Source organism: Hemitrygon akajei, chromosome 16 (genome assembly GCF_048418815.1).
Source record: "Hemitrygon akajei chromosome 16, sHemAka1.3, whole genome shotgun sequence".
In the NCBI taxonomy this organism is placed as follows: domain Eukaryota; kingdom Metazoa; phylum Chordata; class Chondrichthyes; order Myliobatiformes; family Dasyatidae; genus Hemitrygon; species Hemitrygon akajei.
Window position 1 is genome coordinate 64,069,663 of NC_133139.1, and position 22,995 is coordinate 64,092,657.

The 22,995-nt window shown below is 43.7% G+C and overlaps 1 protein-coding gene across 2 annotated transcripts in view; it reads right to left on the reverse strand.

The window, feature by feature from the left end:
• smarca4a (SWI/SNF related BAF chromatin remodeling complex subunit ATPase 4a) overlaps positions 1–22,995 on the reverse strand; it is a 107,809-nt gene that overhangs the window by 42,773 nt on the left and 42,041 nt on the right. For both annotated transcript variants that reach the window (XM_073069046.1, XM_073069045.1), the window contains exons 15-24: positions 21,868–22,018; positions 20,532–20,695; positions 19,584–19,650; positions 19,369–19,479; positions 17,152–17,394; positions 14,749–14,862; positions 11,595–11,702; positions 11,238–11,324; positions 9,206–9,252; positions 3,935–4,101 (exon numbers count right to left, since the gene is read on the reverse strand). In XM_073069046.1, the coding sequence (XP_072925147.1) occupies positions 3,935–4,101; positions 9,206–9,252; positions 11,238–11,324; positions 11,595–11,702; positions 14,749–14,862; positions 17,152–17,394; positions 19,369–19,479; positions 19,584–19,650; positions 20,532–20,695; positions 21,868–22,018 (1,259 nt within the window). The remainder of the gene's footprint in view (positions 1–3,934; positions 4,102–9,205; positions 9,253–11,237; positions 11,325–11,594; positions 11,703–14,748; positions 14,863–17,151; positions 17,395–19,368; positions 19,480–19,583; positions 19,651–20,531; positions 20,696–21,867; positions 22,019–22,995) is intronic.

Here is a 22,995-nt window from a genome sequence, read left to right on the forward strand (position 1 = left end):
GGATCTTATTGAAACGTATAAAATTCTAAAGGGATTGGACAGGCTAGATGCAGGAAGATTGTTCCCAATGTTGGGGAAGTCCAGAACGAGGGGGTCACAGTTTAAGGATAAAGGGGAAGCCTTTTAAGACCGAGATGAGGAAAAACTTCTTCACACAGAGAGTGGTGAATCTGTGGAATTCTCTGCCACAGGAAACAGTTGAGGCTGGTTCATTGGCTATATTTAAGAGGAAGTTAGATATGGCCCTTGTGGCTAAAGGGATCAGGGGGTATGGAGAGAAAGCAGGTACAGGGTTCTGAGTTGGATAATCAGCCATGATCATACTGAATGGCGGTGCAGGCTCGAAGGGCCGAATGGCCTACCCCTGCACCTATTTTCTATGTTTCTATGTTAACCCGTATCCTACAAGAAGTCCATGTATGACCTATGGAAGGCCGTTCTGAGAGTGGAAAGAAATTCCATGTGAAGCAAGAGACAATCAGATGCATGAGTCTTTGGCAAGATTTGCCTGCCAATACTTCCTATAAGGTGAAACCTAATGGCAGTGAAGTTTCACTCCCCAATGAGCTTAAAGCCTTTTATTCTTTTATTATTCTTTTTATTATTATGCTTACCTCATTATTCTTTGCAGTATTTATTTATTTTGCTGATTATAGTAAACATGTATTTCCACTGTACTGGTTATTATCAAATAACAAAATTTGATAATAAACCTGATATTCTGATTCTGTAGTCCAGATCACTGGAAGTATCTAAAGAGGAAGTAGATAGAGAATTGAGAGCTGTGGAGATCTGGGTGGAGGAGGCAAAGGGTTGAATAAGATGGAATGTGATATGAGAGGACATTGGGCTCTTTACAGAGTCATTGGGATCCTGAAGGAACGCACGTGCAGTGGCACAAAGATCCTTGATGGGTAAGGAAAACCATGCTGTCACAGAGTGAGGGTATTCTATTGGTATGGTCCCACCGTACCTGTCCCTAGTGGGGCAATTATCCCCTCAGGATGCTAGTACCTCTATACATGGTCCATTGTCCTCTCCGATCAGATTCCATCTAGTTCAGCCCTTAGCCTCTTCCAACTTTCACCCCCCAACTTCTCAGATCATTCCCACTTCTTCCCCTCTCACCTGTATTCACTTATCACCCTTCCCCTTTCCCCATTTTATTCTGGCTTCTGCCCCACTCCTTTCCAGTCTATTGAAGGGCTTCAGCCTGAAATCCTTTATTCCCTTCCATAGATGCTGCCTAACCTTCTGAGTTCCTCCAGCATTTTGTGTGTGTTGCTCCAGATTTCCAGCATTTGCAGAATCCTTTGTAAGGCTGCTCACCCAGCTCAGCATCACCCATGCATCATGCGATTGACCTCCTCAGGCCACTGCTCCCATGAGGTGGGGGTGGGGGGATCTGAGTGAATGGAATTCCACCCATCCCTGTTCCTGGAAGTGTAGCCAGGAGCCAGGAATTTTTCAGCTTTTCTAGAGACTGTAGATACTGGAATGTGGAATAAGAAACAATCTGCTGGATGAAGTTAGAAACTCGAGCTGCATCTGTTGGGGGAGTATTGACATTTTGGATCAAAATCCCATAGCAGTTCGGCATCCAGCTCCCACAGATGTTGCTTGATACGCCACGTTCCTCCAACAGATTGTTCACTGCTCTTAACTTTTTCTAATTGAATTTTTGTAATAATATCATTTTGAAAAAATGATTTTCAGTTGTCTAATTTATGTATAATTTATACTGTATTGTCTATATCTATGTGCCTGTGATGCTGTTGCAAGCAAGTTCTTCATCGTACCTGTACCTTACTGTACCCGTGCATGGCAATAACCTTGACTTCATGTTACTACCATCAGGGAAAAGGTACAAGGTACACACTTGCAATATTTTAGGAACTGCTTTCTCCCCCACTGCCATTAGATTTCTGAATGGTCCATAAACTGACTAACACTACCTCACCATTTGTCCTTTGCACTATTTACTTATTTTTATAACATATAGATGTTTTTAAGTTTTGCACTGTACTGCTGTCACAAAATAATAAATTTCAGGAAATACACCTAGTTGCTATGTATACCTCGGTTATTAGGTACACTTGCTCATTAATGCAAATATCTAATCAGCCAACCATGTGGCAGCAATTCACATGCAGACATGGTCTAGAGGTTCAGTTGTTGTTCAGACCAAACATCAGAATGACTGTGGAATGATTGCTGGTGCCAGACAGGGTGGTTTGAGTATCTCAGAAACTGCTGATCTCCTGGGATTTTCATGCATGACAGTCTCTAGAATTTACAGATAATAGTACAAGAAACAAAAAAAAATTTATTGAGCGACAGTTCTGCGGGTGAAAACATCTTGTTAATGAGAGAAGTCAGAGGAGAATGGCGAGACAGAGGAGCATCCCTGAATGCACAACACGTCAAACTTTGAAGTGGATGGGTACAGCAGCAGCAGAACACGGATGTCCACTCAGGTACAGGAGGAACCCAATAAAGTGGCCACTGAGTGTATGCTAGTGATAATAAATCTGATTCTCACTCTGGTTTTGACTTTACCACAAGAAACTCCCTCTGCTGTTCTTCTGAGAAAACAGAAAAGAGGAGATAAATATCGGCTCTATCCCTTAACATTCACCTCAGACCAGATAATCACCATGATCGCAAAAACTAAGTGGAGTTTATTGCCATCTACACAAGTATATGTATGCACAAGTGCACTGAAAATTTTACAGCAACATCACAAGGACACAGCGTTAGAAACACAATGTTCACAAGCAAATAAATATAAGAAACACATTTTTATAAGAAAGAACAATTAGAACATGACAAAAGTACAAGAGGTTCTGCAGATGATGATAATCTTGTGTAGAACAAAGAAATACAGTTGAATCGATGAAAAACACAAAGACTAACAAACAACCAATGTGCTAAAGGAGACAAACTGTGCAAATATCAAAAAATGTCCAAATAACAAATAAGTAAATAATAATACAGAGAACATGTGTCATACAGTCAGGCCAACATACTACTTTGAGGTTCATTTTCTTGCAGTATATGTTGACAGACACTGAGTGGCCACTTTACTAGATACAGGAGTGGGATCCGGTCTGGTCTTCTGCTGCTATAGCCCGTCCACTTCAAGGTTTGACATGTTGTACATTCAGAGATGCTCCATTGCACACCACTGTTGTAACATGTGGTTATTTCTGTCATCTTCCTGCCAACTTGAACCAGACTGGCTATTCTCCTCTAATCTCTCATTAACTTTGTGTTTTTGCCCACAGATCTGCCACTCACTGGATATTTTATTTTTGTTTTTCACATAATTCTCTGTAAACTCTAGAGACTGCTGTTTGTGAAAATCCCAGGAGATCAGCAGTTTCTGAGATACTCAAACCATCCCAACTGGCAACAAGAATCATTCCTTGGTCAAAGTCACTTAGATCACATTTCTTCCCCATTCTGATGTTTGGTCTGAACAACAACTGAACCTCTTGACCGTGTCTGCATGCTTTTACGCACTGAGTTGCTGCCACGATTGGCTGATTAGATATTTGCATAACAAACAGTTGAGCAGGTGTACTTATTAAAGTGGCCACTGTGTGTAAACTAAATTTATAATTAATATTAATATTAATTCATTTATAATTTATTTACTTATATAATACATTATATTATAATTTATAAGTTTACTTTGGATTTTGACAGTCAGGCTTGTTGATTTCAAACAAACCAGCTCATCCATGGGACAATTGTCCCAATGGAGAAAATAATTCAGCTGTTTAATCAGCACCAAAACTGATCCTACCAGTAGTGTTCCTCTTCAATGGGGAGCAGCCACTTTAGAGGTTTGAGGAGTTTGGTGTGATCAGAGGCAGAAGGGCAGCTTAGTTTGGGATGGGAAGAGGTGAAAAAAAAGCCCGGCACTCACCATCCAGCCGGAGGTACTTGAAGCTGCGGTATGCAAAGTAGTCTTCCATGATGGTCATCAGTGAGGTCATTTGGCAGAAGAGTAGTACCCTGTGGTTGGTTGCCCGCAACTTGGGGAGAATTCTGTCCAGCAGTTCAAACTTCCCTGAGGCTCGGTATAGATCGGCTCTGTCGGAGAAGAACGAGATCCCCACTCAATACCAGGCTGGTGATCATGTCGACCCAACTGTGGCTTCCCAACACAACATTACTTCCAAAAGCATTACTACATGCTCCTTAAATAAACACATAACATACTGAAAACACTCTACAGGTCAGGCAGCATCTATGAAATGTTATATTGGAATCCACACAGTATACAGAATAAGGTAGATGATCTCGTAGTGGAGTTAGAGATTGGCAGTTTGACATTGCGGACATCACTGAGATGTGGCTGAAAGAAGATCATAGTTGAGAGCTTAACATCCAAGGATACACATTGTATTGAAAGGACAGGCAAGTCCTTTTGGTAAAAGAAGAAATCAAATCCTTAGAAAGTGATCATAAGATCAGAAGATGTACAATCCCTGTGGGTAGAGTTAAAAAAAAGGGTAAAAGGGTGCCGAGGGGAGTTATATACAGGTCCCAACAGTAGCCAGATGCAGGAAATGAATTTCAGTGGGAAATGGTGAAGGCTTGTAATAAGGGCAATGTAACAATAGTGATAGGGGATTTTAATATGCAGGTAGATTGAGAAAAGCAAGTTGGGGCTGCATCCCAAAAGCGGGAATTTGTACAGTGCCTAAGAGATAGCTTTTTAGAGCAGCTTGTAGTTGAGCCCATCAGGGGAAAGTTATTTCCGAATTCACTGTTGTGTAATAAACCAGATTTGATTTGGGAGCTTGTAGTAAAGAAACCCTTGGAAGATAGTTATGAAGATAGAATTCACTCTGAACTTAGAGAGGGAGAAGATAAAGCTAGATATACCAGTATTACAGTGGAGTAAAGGGAGTGACAGAGGCATGAGAGAGGAGCTGGCTAAAGATGATTGGAAGGGAACACTAGCAGGGATGATGGAGGAACAGCAATGGCTGAAGAATTTGGGATCAATTCAGAAGGTGCAAGATAAGTACATCCCAAAGATCAATAAATATTCCAAAGGCAGATTGAGGCAACTGTGCTAACAAATGAAATCAAAGACAGTACAAACGCAAAATGCAAAAACTAGTGAGACACTGGAGCACAGGGAAGCTTTTAAAAATCAACAGAAAGCAACTGAAAAAGGAAAGAGAAGATGAAATATGTAGGTAAGCTAGCCCAAAGATATCAAAGAAGGTACCAAAAGTTTTTTTTCAGATTTATAAGAGAATCAGATTTAATATCATCAGCATATGTTGGGAAATTTGTTAACTTAGTGGCAGCAGTATGAAGCAATACATGGTAACAGAGTAAAAAACCTGTGATTTACACTGTGTGTGTATATATATTATATAGTTCAATAAATAGTGCAAAACATAGGAAATAAAGAAGTAGTGAGGTAGTGTTCATGGATTGAATATCCATGTGATGGCAGAGGGGAAGAAGCTTTTCCTGAATTGTTGAGTGTGTGCCTTCAGGCTTCTGTACCTCCTTCCTGATGGTAGCAATGAGAAAAGAGCATGTCCTGGGTGATAGGGGTTCTTAATGATGGATAGGCCTTTTTGAGGCACTGCTCCTTAAAGATGTCCAGTGCCCATAGGTGACTAATTTTACAACTCTGCAGCTTACTTCGATCCTGTGCAGTGGCACCCCCCCACCCCCCCCATACCAGACGGTGATGCAGCAGTTAGAATACTCTGCACAGTACATCTGTAAAAATTTGTGAGTGTTTTTACTGACAAACCAAATCTCCTCAAACTCCAAATGAAATATAGCTACTGTCTTGCCTTCTTTATAGGAGCATCGATATGTTGGGACTAGGTTAGGTCCTCGGAAATATTGACAACCAGGGACTTGAAACTGCTCACTCTCTCCACTTCTGATCCCTCTATGAGGACTGGTATGTGTTCCCTCACCTTACCCTTTCCAAAGTCCACAGATGTCATGGAGGTATAAGAGAGGCAAGAGTGTATATTAGACCACCGTAAAATAACACTGGAGAGGTAACAATGGTGGAGAAAGAAACGGCGGATGAACTTAAAAAGTACTTTGCATTAGTCTTCACTGTAGAAGACTGGCAGTATGCCAGGAATTTGAGTGTGTCAGGGAGTAGAAGTGAATGTAACTGCCAATTAGTAAGGAGAAGGTGTTTGGAAAGCTTAAAGTTCTGAAGGTAGGTAAGTCACCTGGATCAGATGGCCTGCACCCTAGTTTTCTGAAGGAAGTAGCTGAAGAGACTGAAGAGGCATTAGTAATGATCTTTCTAAAATCACTGGATTCTGGAATGGTTCCGGAAGACTGGAAAACTGCAAATGTTGTTCCACTCTTTAAGAAGGGAGGGAGGCAGAAGAAAGGAATTTATAGACCAGTTAGCCTGAATTCAGTGGTTGGGAAGATGTTATTATTAAGGATGAAGTTTTGAAGTACTTGGAGACACATGATAAAGTAGGCCAAAGTCAGCAGGGTTTCCTAAGGGTGAAATCTTGTCCGACAAATTTGTTGGAATTTTTTGACGAAATAACAGGCAGGAGAGACAGTGCTTGTTGACTGTTTGGCTTTTGACAAGATGCTGCATATGAGCCTCCTTAATGGTATTACAGAAAGGATACTAGCATAGATAGAAGATTAGCTTACTGGCAGGAGGCAAAGAATTAGGATAAAGGGGCCTACTCTGGTTGGCTGCTAGTACTCTGCAGGCTTCTGCAACGAATCGGATAACGGATTGATAGCTTTGTGGCCAAGTTTGCAGAAGATACAAAGATGGGTGGAAGGGCAGGTAGTGTTGAGGAAGCAAGGAGTCTGCAGAAGGACTTGGACAGATTGGAAAAATGTGCAAAGAAGTGGCAGATGGAAAATAGTGTAAGGAAGTGTATGGTCATGCACTTCAACAGAAAGGATGCCGCATACACTGCTTCTAAATTATGAAAACATTTCAATGATCAGAAGTGTCAAGGGACTTGGGAGTCTGTGCAGGATTCCCTAAAGATTAAATTGCAATTTGAGTTGGCGGTAAGGAAGGCAAATGTTAGCATTCATTTTGAGTGAATAGGACTAGAATAAAAAAGCAAGTTGTGACCCTGAGGCTTTATAAGGCATTGGTTAGACCACACTTGGAGTACTGTGAGCAGTTCTGCCCTCATTATCTAAGAAAAGATGTGCTGGCATGGGAGGGGTCTAGAAGAGATTCACAAGAATTATTCTGGGAATGAAAAAGTTAACATGTGAGGAGCATTTGATAGCTCTGGGCTGTACTCTCTAGAGTTTAAAAAATGGGGGAAGGGGATTTCACTGAAACCTATTAATACTGAAAGGCCTAAAAGAGTGGATATGGAGGGGATCTTTCCTACAGTGGGTAAGTCTAGGACCAGAAGGCACAGCCTCAGAATAGAGGGATGTTCATTTTGGATGGTTGAGAAGAAATTTCTTTAGTCAGAGGGTGGTGACTCTGTGGAATTCATTGCTACAATAATTATGGAGGCCAAGGCATTGAGTATATTTAAAGCAGAGATTGATAGGCTCTTGGTTAATCCGGGTGTCAACGTTTACTGAGAGAGGTAGAAGAATGGGGTGGAGAGGGATATAAACCAGTTATTATGGAATGGTGGTGTAGACTTGATGGGCTGAGTGATGTAATTGGGGTTGGGTGTCTTATGGAAAGAGAAGTCTATGACTCTTTGACAAACATTCTGAGCCTTTTGATCGGACCTGAAGTATTTAAATCTGTTTCTCTCTCCACACACATGCTTTGTACTTCCAACATTCAGGGTGGCGCGGTCGCACAGCAGTTAGCACAACGCCTTACAGGGGCAGCTGTGAGATCAAGGTTCAAATCCCGCTACTGCCTATCAAGAGTTTGTATGTTCTCACTGTGAGTTTCCTCCGGATGTCTTCCCACATTCCAAAGACGTACGAGTTAGCGTTAGTTAGTTGTGGGCTTGCTATGTCGTTGCCAGAATGTGGCAACACTTGCAAACTGCCCCCAGCACAATCCTCACTGATTTGACACATCTCACTGTTTTTAATGTACATGTGACAAATAAAGTTAATCTTTATCTTCATTTTCTGGTTTTATTTTGGATTTCAGTACCTACAATTTTGTTCTGGTAATATAACAGGTGGATAGAAGCTATCGTTAACTTGTGTCGTGAAATTTGTTGTTTGGGCAACAGTACAGTGCAAATTCATGAAATTATTATAAATTACAAAAATAAATAATACAGAAAAAGGAATAACGTTGTACATGCACAACTCAGAAATCTGATGGCAGAGGGCAAGAAGCTGCTCCAAAATCAATGACTGTGGGTCTTCAGGCCTCTGTACCTCCTCCTCAATGGTACTAGTGAGAATCTGCTCTTATGCACTTAATATCATCAGTTATCTCAAGGTACATCGCAGGAGTGTTATCATTCCCCTAATGCAGAGTCTCGACCTGAAATATTGACTATTTCTTTATTCCCACAGATGCTGCTCGACCTGCTGAGTTCCTCCAGCAGTCTTTTTGTACCTCTTAGTTAGATTCTGGACTTCCTTCACCTAAATCCTAAACCAGCATCAATATCCAGGCTCCCCAGCTCTGAGCCGTTATTTTCCAGGACTATAAGACAGGGAAATCTCTTTGCTGTTTGCAAATACTGATCAGCCAGAGGTCTCCTGGTTCCCTGTAACTGGAAAGGAAGTTTGTCTTTTAATGCTCGCTTTATAGGCGAGATTCTGTGCGGCACTCAAAGTCCCAATTCTGATCACAGTCATAGCAACAGGTCCTTTAGCCCACTGAGTCCATGCTGAGCATCAACTACCCATTCCACTAATCCCATTACTTCATTCACCCCTCATATCAGAGTCATTCCAATAGATTCTTAGGGAAAACCTCAGATCAGATGCATCTTCACAGACTGAGTGTTTGAATCAGTCTTTAATTAGGTCCTGTTAACAGTCTCATGCACACTCAATCCGAAGATCAGTTGAGATAATTTCTCGAGCTTCATTAGCGAAACTTCATCTTACACACTCAGTAGTTGAAATTCAACACAAGCAGGTGAGATTCTGTCTGGTCTGGGGAGACATAGTTTACATTTGTTTGGTGAGTTACCCAATTCACTGAACACTATGTCACTCATTTCAAATGGTGACGCGTGTGGAGACTGGTCTGACTTACCCTTGTACAATGCCTCCAGTAAATCCCAAGTGTTCTGAGAAAGATTCCTGATCAAAAAGACAAAGCGTCAAGAAATGAAAGGAAAAGGACACAGATAATCACTGGAATATTCTGAATTCCCAGAGAATTCCCAGCAGCTATTTAACCAACATCACATTTAGCCAATTACACAGTGATTTCTATCACCTAATGCATGCTCTTTATTTAAATGGCCAATTACACTAGAACATTTCTGGATTCCAGATGAGAGGATCATACGTCGCAACAGGGCATTCTAACTACTAAACCTATGCTGACCCTTTTGTAAAGTGAGACACAAGAGACTGCAGATGCTGGAAAGCTGGAGTAACAAACACAAAATGCTGGAGGAACTCAGTGGGTCAGGCAGCATCTGTGGAGGGAAATGGACTGTCAATGTTTTGGGTCGAGAGCCAGTCCTGATGAAGGGTCTTGACCCAAAACATCCTATTTATTCTTTGAGCTGTTTGCAGATGAACAGTAGATGAAATTAGGACTCAACACAACCTTAAACTTGTCTCATAAAGGTTAAGCAAGCTAGGGCTTTTCCCTTCGGAGTGAAGGAGGATGAAAGGTGACTTGATCGAGGTGCATAAGATGATAAGATGCATAGACGGAGTGGACAGTCAGAGACTTTTTCCCAGGGTGGAAATGGCTAATGTGAGAGGGCATAATTTTAAGGTGATAGGAGGAAAGTACAAGGGGTATGTTAGAGGTTGGTCTTTTACACAGAGAGGGGTGGGTGTGTGGAACATGTTGCCAGGGTGATGGTAGAGGCAGAGACGTTAGGAACATGGAAGATCTTAGATAGGCACATGGATGATTGAAAAGTTGAGGGCCATGTAGGAGGGAAGGGTTAGGTAGATCGTGGAGTAGATTAAAAGGTCGGTATATCATCATGGACTGAAGGGAGTGTATTCTGTAATACAGAAAGAAAAAAATGAAGGGCTATGTGGGAGGGAAGCATTAGATGGATCTTGGAGTAGATTAACAGGTCCGTGTAAAATTATAGGCCGAAAGGATTGTACTGTGCGTTCTGTGCTATGTTTTATGGGCAGATGCACAAGCATGTACACAATCAAGCATGCACACACAATCAGCTAAGCAACCCACAACAATGCATATGTACAGTATGTGTACATGCTACCATATACATACATAAATCAACAAACATGTTCACATACACAATTAAACAGAAGCAAGTTACACACACACACATCTTTCAGCAAGTGATCAAGAATCGGAAATCCAGTTCTTGTTCCTTAAGCTTGGGAATCACAGTCACAGCCTCTTACACCTACCTATGTAGCTACTCTCCCCCATCTTTCTGCGTCTCGTGGCACCCCTGACTTTGAGAGAAATGTACACTTAAACAGAGCCTGTACAGTGAGAGTACTCAGGTAGGGTGGGGGAGCTTTACAAGGCGTTGATCAGACTCCGTTTGGAATACTGTGAGCAATTTTGGGCCCCGTATCTAAGGAAAGATCTGCTGGCCCTCGAGGGCCCACAGGGGATTCACAAAAATGATACTGGGTATGGAAGGCTTAACATACGAGGAGTGTTTGATGTTTCTAGGCCTGTACTTGATGGAGTTCATAAGGGTGAGAAGAAACTAGTTAATACTGAAAGGCCGAGACAGAGTGGATGTGGAGAGGACATTTCCATCCTTAGGAGAGTCTACGATCTGAGATGTTAGAATAGAAGGATGTCCTTTTTGAACTGAGATGAGGAAGAGGGTGGTAAATCGATGGAATGCATTGCGGCAGACAGCTTTGAAGGCCAAGTCATTGGGTGTACTTAAGACAGAAATTAATAGGCTCTTGATTGATAAGGGAGTTAAGGGTTATGAGGATGGAATTGAGAAAAATACGTTAAATGATGGCAAAGCAGACTTAATGGCCTAACTCTGTTCCTAGATCTCATGGTTTAAGGAGCAGATGCACTTCACCTTGGTCAACCGCTCCCCCACCTCTCCCATCGTCCAGTGACTCTGGCCCTGTGCTGTGCTGCCTACCTCAATGTGCTGGAACATGTATGGGTGGTTACAAATCTTCCTCAACTGCATGATGGTGTTCATCAAGGTCTTCGTGCCACCTTTGCCCTGCAGAGAAGATGCCCAAAAATTCACAATTAAATGGCAGAACCTGACCTCAGTGGGAACTATTTGCAATAGAGAGATAGGTCGAAGGAAAGGTATTCCCATTGAAGTGTAATCTGCTTGTTGGAAAGGAATTTGAGAGACATTACCAAATAAGTAGGCTGGAAGAGAAACTAACTGTAACCATGCAGAAGAGTAATAACAACTAGCCACCACCAGCCACTGCTCCTGTGAAGGAGACAGTGTCAGCTGTCAACTGGAGGGTTCCCAGACCTTCTTGTCCTTCTCTGAGCCATCGGTCAGCAGCACGCCCTTTGCCTGCATGTGACGGTACAGCACCCTCTGCAGAGCTGACATGTCGCATTTAATGACGTATTCCACCTGTAAGGGAACAAAGCAGCACCTTAACTGGGGGGCGTCAACATGCACTAAAGACCCTCATCCTCCCGCCTCCCAATCCCTCCAATGGGAATTGTGCCTTTGGTCAGCCGGGGTCTGGAAGTGAGTGTACCCACACAGTATGAAGGTAGGCACAACACCACACCCACAAGAAGACACAGAAGGCTGGATCATAGAACTGCAGACCACAGAAAGAGGCCCTTTGGCCCATCCAGCCAGGGCCTTGTATACTAGTAAATTTCTATTGATGTACCATGGAGAGCATTCTGAGTGGTTGCATCAACATCTGGAATGAAAGCACCATTGCACAGGATTGGAAAAAGCTGCAGAGGGCTGTAAATTCAGTCAGCTCCATCATAAACACAGGCCCTCCCATTATCAAGTACACCTTCAAAAGGCGATGCCTCAAAAAGACAGCATCCATCATTAAGGACCTTCATCACCCAATACACGTCCTCTTTTCATTACCACCATCAGGGAGGAAGTACAGCAGCCTGAAGGCATGCTCAACATTTTAGGAACAGCTTCTTCCCCTCCGCCATCAGATTTCTGAACAGTTCGTGAACCTGTGAACACCACCTCATTATTTCTTTTGCTTTGCGTTATTTATTTATTTTTTGTAATTTATGTCTTCGTTGTTCTGCTGTGGCAAATCAACAAATTTCCTGCCATCTAAGTCACTTATAGTAAATGTAATTCTGTCTCAGGTTGTTCTGTCAAACAGGTACCTTCACTAATCCCTATGCTTCAGGGGTGGGGTGCATTTGCTTACGAGCTAGGCTACTCTCTCAGTGCGGACGAGGGGAGAGTGGAAACGACCCAGTGACAGTGCTTTGCAGAGAAGAGGGTCCTTTCTGGCCCCCTGGCTAACATTTCTCTTACAACTAACACCGGGGAAAGGGATTATCTGATCTTGCAGCCTGCATGATTCAGATTCAGGTTAACTTCTTGTCACACAATGAAATGAGATGCAATTAAAGTCCTTGCTCATGTGCAGCTGAGTAAACAGTGTGCACAGTAATGATACATACGATAAATACAGGGATGAGCGCAAAGCAACAGAATGGAGCAATGTTCGGCAGTTCAAAAGGAGATGTCAAATTGACAATAACAGAAGAAGTAGGATTAAGGGTTTGAGAAGACAGCAGGGATGTAAAGGAGGTGACTGGTTTACAAGTCTGACAGCAATGAAAAGAAGCTGTTCTTGGGTCTGGTTGTTTGACTAGCCTGATTAGATGATTGATTTTATTGTCACATGTACATTGAAACGTACAGTGAAATGCATTGCTTGTGTCAAATCAAATCAGCGAGGATTGTGCTGGGGGTTATGTTTTGATATTATCCAAGGAGTATTGGCCATTAGTGGTGAGCAGCTCTCTGCAAGGGTTGTGTGGTAATCTTCTTCAGGTCAGACCAGCTGTACTGTCAGCGTAAGGCTCCAATAACTGTGCCTGTGGTGCACTGCTTAAGGTACTGGGCCAATAATCCAGGAACTGAAACTAACAATCTACACATCTGAGTTTAAATCCCATCATAACTGCTGGGGAATTCAGTTAATGATCTAGAATATGAAAAGAAGTGATGATTGCTGTCAACACACGTCCATAGGACAGAAAATCTGTCATTCTTACTTAGCCTGGCCTATAAGAGACTCCAGACCTACCAATGTGGTGGCATTTTTCCCCTCTCTTCACCGCCTTGTATAATTTGTGTATGATTTATATTATGTGTGTAATCTGTACCTATCTGCCTGTGGCTCTTGTAGGCTCCTGAACCAACACTAATCACTACCTCAAATAGCAACACCATGACCACTTGGCAGTACAATGGATTTTTTCTTGTTCTCATCAATTCTTTCTTGTAAGAAATTGCTGTGGTGTTGTAGTAAAAAAGCCTTGCACTCAACGTTAGTAAGACCATAGATTTATTTGTAGACTTCAGAAAGGGTGAACAATTTCAAGTTCCTAGGTGTCAGCGTCTCTGAGGATGTATCCTGGGCCTAACATATCGATGCAATTACAAATAAGACACAACAGCGGCTATATTTCACTAGGAGTTTGAGGAGATTTGATATGTCACCAAGGACATTCACAAATTTCTACAGATGTACCAGATCTAACTGGCTGCATCACTGACTGGTGTGGGGGCGGGGCATTGCACAGGATCGAAATAAGCTGCAGAAGGTTGTAAACTCAGTCAGCTCCATTGTGGGTTCTACCTTTTATTTATTTTAGATATATACATACATTTTACTGTAATTTACTATAACAATGTTTTTATTATGTATTGCAATGTACTGCTGCAGTGTAACATCAAATTTCATGACATATGCTAGTAATATTAAACCTGATTCTGAAATTGTCTCTAATTTATCTGTTTCTAATGAATGTTGTTTATCTGATGCCATACGCCTTTAATGCTGCTGCAGGAAGCTTTTCAGAGTACCTGACCCTCTCATGCTTGCACATGACAATATACTTGACCTGATTCTTAAATTCTCTCTGGGCAGCATGGTAGCATAGTGGTTAGTGTAGTGCCCAACGACACTAGGGATCGCAACCAGGGTTCAATTCCCGCCACTGTCTGTAAGGAGTTTGTACATCCTCCTTGTGACCATGTGGGGTGCTCCAGTTCCCTCCCACATTCCAAATTTGAATGGGTTAAGGTTAACAAATTGTGGGTGTGCTATGTCAGCACCGGGCTGCCCCCAGCACAGTCATCAGACTGTGACACAAACCAAACATTTCAATGTATGTTTTGATATTCATATGACAACTAAAGCTATTCTTCATCTTAGAAATGGACCAGCAAGTGGTCAATTCAAGGACAACTGGAGGTGAACAATAAATGTGTGCTATGTCAACGATGTTCACACCTTGAAATAATAAGTAAGTGAAAAATTGACAGCTGTTTAAAACCCCCAAGATATGTGAGTCTACTTGCCCTTCCCTTTCGGCTCAAACCCAATGTAATTCCCATCGATCTTTAACCCACTTGTCTGCTTCAAACCACCGGAAGAACTTGTTACCTTCTCAGGAAGCTGAGCTTCCACTTCCTTTTTCAATCGCCGTAACAGAAAGGGGCGGAGAACCTTGTGCAAGCGGCGGATGATCAGAATGGTTTCCTCCTCGTTCAAATCCACCTGTTTGGGATGTTAGACACAATGGAGGCAGATTGATTCGGTATTTGAAAAGGGAGGCACATTTCCCTCCCCATTCAAAAGCTTGCATTTACAGAGGGCCTTTCACAATCTCAGGACATTTCAATTGGCCAATGATGTGGTCATTATGCAAAAGCAAGAACATAAAACATTACAGCACTCTACAAGCACTTCGGCTCACAATCTTGTGCTGACCTTTAAAACTACTCCAAAATCAATCTAACTTTTCCCTTCCACATAACCTTCCACTTTACCCTCATCAATTGCCTATCTAATAGTCTACTGAATGTCTCTAACGTATCTGCCTTCACCACCACTCTGGGAGTGTTCACACATCCACCTCTCTCTGTGTAAAAAAAAACTGACTCTTAACATTTCCCCGCCAGTACTTTCCTCCAATCACCTTAAAATTATTCCTCCTTGTATTAGATATTTCCACCCTGGGCTGTCCACTCTATCAATGCCTGTTATTATCTTGTACATTTCTATTAAGATCCCCCTCACCCTCTTCGCTCCAAAGAAATAAGGCCTAGTTCACTCAATTTTTCCTCATAAGGACAGTGAAAGCCAATTTGTGCATCGCATCTCTCTATGTGATTAAAGCCAAATAATCTGCTTTGGTGATGTTGGCAGGAACTGTTGAGTGATGGATGAATATTGGTCTGCACACTGGAGACAGTATGTCAGCACTATAAATGCATGGTTCTCTCCTGTCAACCTCAGCCCCACTCTCTCCAACAATGCAGCCATCCCTCTGGTCAGCTGAGATTTACGGGCTCCAACGTACCCAGTGCGGGCCTTGAAAGCCATAATGCTGTGGACTGGACATGAGAGTTGTACTTACTCCTCCAGCACCTGACAACCCAGCCACCAGCTGATAATGACAAGATGCATTCTAGTCCAAAGCAAATTTGGGATGGAACCACCAATGCCTAAGTGCCCTCATACATTGAATTGCATTCCACAACCCCCATTTCATTAGGACTGGAATGGAAGACAGAGTAAGAAAGTGTGGGAGAGGTAAGGAGTACCAGCTGGCAGGTGATAGGTGAGACCAGGTAGTGGTGGGAAGGCAGGTGGGTGGGCGATGGGATGAAGTGAGAAGCTGGGAGGTGATACGTGGAAGAGGTAAAGGGTTGAAGAAGAAGGAGAATAGACCATAGGAGAAAGGTAAGGAGAGGCACCAGGAGGAGGCAACAGGCAGGTGAAGAGAAGGGATAATAGGGGAGCTAAAATGGGGAATGGGAAAATAAGGAAGGGGAAGGAGGAGGAAATGCTGGAAGTTAGAGAAATCAATGTAAAGGAAACAAGTAAGTGGAGGAACTCAGCAGATCAGGCAGCATTTATGGAAGGAAACTGAGAATTGATGTTTTGGGTCAAGACCCTTCACCTGGACTGTCTCAACTGGAAACATCGCCTGTCCATTTCCCTCCATAGATGCTGGCCGGCTCACTGAGTTTCTTCAGCTGTTTATGGTCCAGAACCAGAATCTGAAGTCTCCTGTATCTCCTAAAGATTTGGATGAAGAGCCAGCTGGCTGACCACTCCTGCCCCACAATACAACAATTTAATCCTCTTCAGTGTCTGTTCAGTTCCCATCTCTAAGCAGTCAGGCAGCGCTCTAGTGTACTGGTTAGCACAGTGCCAGTAACCAGGGGTTCAGTTCCACCGCTGTCTGTGAGCAGTTTGTACATTGTTCCTGTGACTGCATGGCTTTCCTCTGGATGCTCCAGTTTCCCTCCACATTCCAAAGACGTATGGATTCGTGGGTTAATTGGTAACATGGGTGTAACTGGATGGTGTGACTTTGCGGAGCTGGAAGGGCCTGTTACTATGCTGTATCTCGAAATAAATTAAAATAGAGCAGCATTTGCTTCCCTTTCCACCGTCCCCACAAGCAGTGAGTTCCAGTTAATCAGTACTATCTGAATAGTCTTCCTCACATGCTCCCTTGTATCTGTTGTCCAGAAATGGCCCTTGAACCACCCACTCAGGGCAACAGCTTTGTCTTTTCCCCCTTTTCTAAACATGAACTTGACTACCTCCACCAAACTTTTCTCTAGCCTTCTCTACTCCAAGGAGAACAACCCCAGCTTCTCCATTCCAATTCTGGAGCTGAAATCCTTGGCAATGCTTCAGTAGATCTCTTCTGGCCCACTCTAGGATTCTCACATCCTTCCTGAAGAGTGATGGCCAAAAATGGATGCAGGTTTGATCGGGTGACACAAACTCTGTGTTCAGACCACCTCCAACCATCCCTCACAGACGTACCTTCTCCCCCGTCATGGCAAAGGGAGCATTGAACCACTGCTCAAATGTGTTGCAGCTTTTGAAAATGGTAGGCAGCAGGAAGTTGAGAAGCGCCCACAGCTCGGGCAGCTTGTTCTGCAGCGGGGTGCCAGTCAGCAGGAGGCGACGTGGAGCCACATAGTGTGTGTTCAACACCTGTGTCAGCTTACAGTGGTGGTTCTTCATCCGGTGACCCTCGTCCACGATCATGTACTTCCAACGGATCTGGAAAGAGAAAAATGCTGTAAGGATCCTTTTATTAACTGTATACTTCCCCTTACCTTCCAAAGTGCAGCACTTCTCATTTGCCCAGGTATTTCACTCCAGCTGCTATTTCTCTGCCCATATCTAGTCTATATTCTACTATTCTGTTGGGTACTGGATGGAAAGCACAACGGTTTGGGTAATGGATGGGAGGGGCGATTGGTTTGGTTACAATGGGGAGGGCAGGGGTTTGGGTAATGGATGGGAGGGGCGATTGGTTTGGTTACAATGGGGAGGGCAGGGGTTTGGGTAATGGATGGATAATGGATGGGGGGGCGATTGGTTTGGTTACAATGGGGAGGGCAGGGGTTTGGGTAATGGATGGGAGGGGCAATTGGTTTGGTTACAATGGGGAGGGCAGGGGTTTGGGTAATGGATGGGAGGGGCGATTGGTTTGGTTACAATGGGGAGGGCAGGGGTTTGGGTAATGGATGGGAGGGGCAATTGGTTTGGTTACAATGGGGAGGGCAGGGGTTTGGGTAATGGATGGATAATGGATGGGGGGGCGATTGGTTTGGTTACAATGGGGAGGGCAGGGGTTTGGGTAATGGATGGGGTGAGCAGTGGGTTGGATAATGGATGGGGTGGGGTGATTGATTTAGTTACAATGGGGAGTGCAGTGGTTTGGGTAACGGATGAAGAGGGACAATGGGGCAGTGGGTTGTGTAAAATGGGAAGGGACAATGTGTTGGGTAACGGATGGGCTGGGAAATTGATTGGATAATGGATTTGGAAAACAGTGAAGCACCAGAGGCCACAGCTGAAACATTTACAGGTAAACTGGAGGGAGGTAGGGTGTACGGAGATGAACACTAACGAGTGGTTGTAGATGGGTCATATTCTGCATGGAGGTCGGTGACCAGTGGTGTGCCTCAGGGATCTGTTCTGGGACCCATACTCTTTGTGATTTTTATATATGACCTGGATGAAGAAGTGGAGGGATGGGTTAGTAAATTTGCTGATGACATAAAGGTTGAAGTGTTGTGGATAGTGTGGAGGGCTGTCAGAGGTTACAGTGGGACATTTGATAGGATGCAAAACTAGACTGAGAAGTGACAGATGGATTTCAACCCAGATAAATGTGAGGTGGTTCATTTTGGTAGGTCAAATATGATAGCAGAATATAGTATAGACTCTTGGCAGTGTGGAGGATCAGAGGGATCTTGGGGTCTGAGTCCATATTACACTCAAAGCTGCTGCACAGGTTGACTCTGTGGTTAAGAAGGCATATGGTGTATTGGCCTTCATCAATCGTGGGATTGAGTTTAGGAGCAGAGAGGTAATGTTACAGCTTTAGAGGACCCTGGTCAGAACCTAGTTGAAGTACTGTGCTCAGTTCTGGTCGCCTCACTTTAGGAAGGATGTGGAAACCATAGAAAAGGTGCAAAGGAGATTTACAAGGATGTTGCCTGGATTGGGGAGCATGCCTTATGAGAATAGGTTGAGTGAATTCAGCCTTTTTTTCCTTGGAGTGACAGAGGATGAGAGGTGACCTGATAGAGGTGTATAAGATGATGAGAGGCATTGATTGTGTGGATAGTCAGAGGCTTTTTCCCAGGGCTGAAGTGGCTAGCACAAGTGGACGCAGTTTTAAGGTGCTTGGAAGTAGGTACAAAGGAAATATCAGGGTTAAGTTTCTTACGCAGAGTGGTGAGTGTGTGGAATGGGCTGCCGGCGACGGTGGTGGAGGTGGATACAATAGGGTCTTTTAAGAGGCTCCTGGACAGGTACATGGAGCTCAGAAAAATAGAGGACTATAGGTAACCCTAGGTAATTTCTAAGGTAAGGACATGTTTGGTACAGTCTGTGGACTGAAGGGCCTGTACTGTGCCATAGGTTTTCTCTGTTTCTATGATACCTCAGCACAAATCCTATCTTTGGCTGGAGGAGAAGGTGAATACAGGAAATCTTTGTAGGGAGTGAGGAAACTTTTACCTTGGCAAGAACATGCTTGTCCTTGATTATATACTCATAGGTGGTGAGTAAGACGTTGAACTTCCCACTTCTGAGGAGTGGAACAAAGGCCCTTCGAGCTGCGGGAGAACCCTGTGTGGGGCAAGAACAAGAAAAACATCATCTCTGCAGCTGCAGTAATAACCAGTCTGGTTCCAAACGCCTGCGCACAGAGTCAAAGCTGAACTCGGGATTACCTTGTAAGATATCCGTGATACAGACGGAGCCCACTTATCGAACTCATAAGCCCAGTTTGAAAGCGTCCTGCAAACATAATCAAGGTCATGATTGGAGCTTTGCATCACTGTACAGAAAACGTCGCTTCCTGATTGTGCAGCGTGATGGGTTGTGATTACAGTGCAGGAAACACACCTCAGGGGTCAGGTCAGACTGTGCTGATAAAACATGAACGGCTGACATTAGGTCTACCCACAGCTAGAGTAAATTGCAATCACTTCCATAATATCTGACTCATTTTTCCACACTTACTACATAAAGAAATAAAATGTTTCTCTGCTGCTCGTCCCTGCGCCTATGGTGCTTCTCTTCTGCCTTTGAGTCTGTTCCCACTGCAACAGACCTTACCGATGCAGGAAGATCCCTCTGACAGAAAATGAGAGAAATGACCATCTGTTGGAGGGAAGGATGAAGGAGGAACGGAGACACAAGAGGCTGCAGATGCTAGGATCTGGAGCAACACACAAATTCCTCCAGCATCTCGTGTGTTGAGGAAGGAACGTTGACTAAGAAGGATCCCTGGGTCATTACAACTTCAGAGGCAATGGATTCTGTGGTTTTGGTTAAATATGTTCTAATAGGTTGACACACTCTCCAATTTAATAATCTTTATAGTGAGCTGATTGTAAAGAAAATGTAAACTAGCCTGGTAATCAGGAAATAAAATGGTTTGGAGCAATCCCATAGAATTTACTCTGCATTGGACTAATAATGGGTTTTTTTAACCCCAAGAACATTTCTGACTCCAGTCTGTGGAAAACCATGGAATGTTTTGGATAAACCACGTTTTTATCAGAAGGAGGGGAATCATTGCTTTAACGGGGAGTTGTTGAGATTCTGCAGGATTCTGGTCAACTTTCCTCCCTCAGATCTCCAGGACATAGAGAGGTGAGCAGAGATCTCCTTACGAGAGAGGTACTATGATGAGGAATGGTCCATTGATGCGCTTGTGTTCCATGAGGTATGTGATGAGGGCGATGGTCTGGATGGTCTTCCCCAGGCCCATTTCATCGGCGAGGATCCCGTTCAGGTTGTTGTTGTAGAGCGACACGAGCCACTCCAGACCTTTGACCTGCGTAGCATTTAAGGAGTTACACAGAACGATAATTGTTGATTGGTTTATTATTGTCGCATGTAAGCGAGGCACAGTGAAAAACATGCCACCCATACAGATCACTTCACAACGTCAGTACATTGAGCCAGTAGAAGGGAAAAGCGGTAATATAATGCAGAGCATAGTGGTCAACGTAGCATCAGTCCATTCAGCCCAACTGCTCTGTGATGGTGCTTAACACTACCTCAGCAATGGGGTGTTATGGAACACGTCTTGCACTAAGCTTTTTTTTGCTCTCTCTTCATTTATTTTTGTATAACTTCTGTATAAATTAAATTCTGTGTGTCACTCTCTGTAGCTACATTCCTGTGATGCTGCTGCAAGCAGGTTTTTCATTATAACTCTACGTCACTAATTCCTCCTGGGATCTCCATTCCTTGGCCAAATCCAATGGTTGTCTGTAGCAGGAGTCTCAGTGATGGGGAGCTGGGGGGGGGGGGGGGGGGGGGGAGGCCCGCCCATTGTGGTGCAGTGCATGGGGGGAAACTAGACATGTATCAGTAAGTCAGTGACAAAAGAGTCATGGAGCCACAGAGCACTACAGCACAGAATCAAACCCCTCGGTCCATCTAGTACGTGCCAAACTATTATTCTGCCTAGTTCCATGGACCTGCACTTGGTTCATAGCCCTCCATCCATGTACCTTTCTAATTTTCTCTTAAATGTTGAAATTTAGTCCACATCCACCACCTCTGCTGTGGATTCCCCACTCTCACCACCCTCTGAGTGAAGAAGTTCCCCCTCATGTTTCCCTTAAACATTTCACCTTTCACCCTTAACCCGTCACCTTTAATTTTAGTCTCACTCAACCTCAGTGGAAAAAGCCTGTCTTCATTTTGTATACCCAAGTCAAATCTCCCCTCATTCTCATTCTCCTATGCCCTAGGGAATAAAGTCCTAACCTAGTCAACCTTTCCCTATAACTCAAGTTCTCAAGTTCTGGCACACCTTCAATCTTATTGATATCTCTCTTAGGTGACCGGAACTGGGCACAATATTCCAAAAAAGGCTTCACCAATGTCTTATACAACTTCAGCATAACACCCCATCTCTTGTACACGTGACTTTGGTTTATGAAGCCAATGTGCCTTCATACAGTGAAGAGCAGAACACACCCGACACTCCTTTACCTGATATTGTTTCAGTAAACCGTTCACAAGCAGGGTGGACTGAATGTCCACCCTCTCAGTCACCGCATGAGCGACTGAGTAATAGGACTGCAGACCGTGCATGCTGGACAGCGGCGCACTGTACTCGTCATCCACATCCTGCTTGGCATTCCTGCAAGATGCAATTAAAAGAAGATTAGCTTTGCTTGTCAGCTGTACATTAAAGCATCGAAACATAGAGTGAAATGCGTCATTTGCATCAACAACCAACATAGTCCAAAGATGTGCTGGGGGTGTCTGCAAGTGTCACCACAACTCTAGCACCCACCTCTTACTAACCCTAACCCGTATGTCTTTGGAATACGGGAGGACACCAGAGCACTCAGAGGAAACCCCGGTAGTCATGGGGAGAACTGCACAAACTCCTTAGAGACAGCGGTGGGAATTGAACCCCAATTGGTTCTACAGCTAGCGTTGTAAAGCACTGTGCTGACCTCTATGCTACCATGCCGGCCTGTCACAGTCACAACTCTCCATCCGGTCGGTAAAGGAATATTCTCCGGACTGACGATTAGATTTTGTCATCCTCTCTGTCCCCAGGGCAGATCCCACACATTCTGCACCACAGAACAGTGCCCTTCCTCTCAGCCAAAGAAAGCATTATGCTTCATACAGATCTTTATCTCAATTTGGTTCCAGGACACCACCCCCATTCTGTTCCAGAATCATCTCCCCCATAACACACTAGAACACTTCTGCTCTAGAACAGTGTGCTCCTATTCTGCCCAGGCTGTTGCACATCTAGCTCCAGATAAGCTTCCTTGCATCATTTCCTGAACATCACAATCTTCCCATAATTTTGGTCCACACTGATTTCCCCATTGCGTGTTAGATCCTTCTGCTCTAGAAGATTCTGCTTATATCCTGCTCCAGAACCCCCATCTTGCACATCATGTTCTAAACAACTCCCCCCATTCCACTTTGGAAAACCCATCCTTGTACTGCTCTAGAAAAGCTCACCCGTTTTGCTCCAAAAAATTGCCCACCCATTTCATTCATCTCCAGCCAGCTGAGACAAATTACGCTCCAGAACGTCAGCCATAATGCTGCTTTAGAGTATAGTCCCAACCATTCTTTCCCAGACTAGTT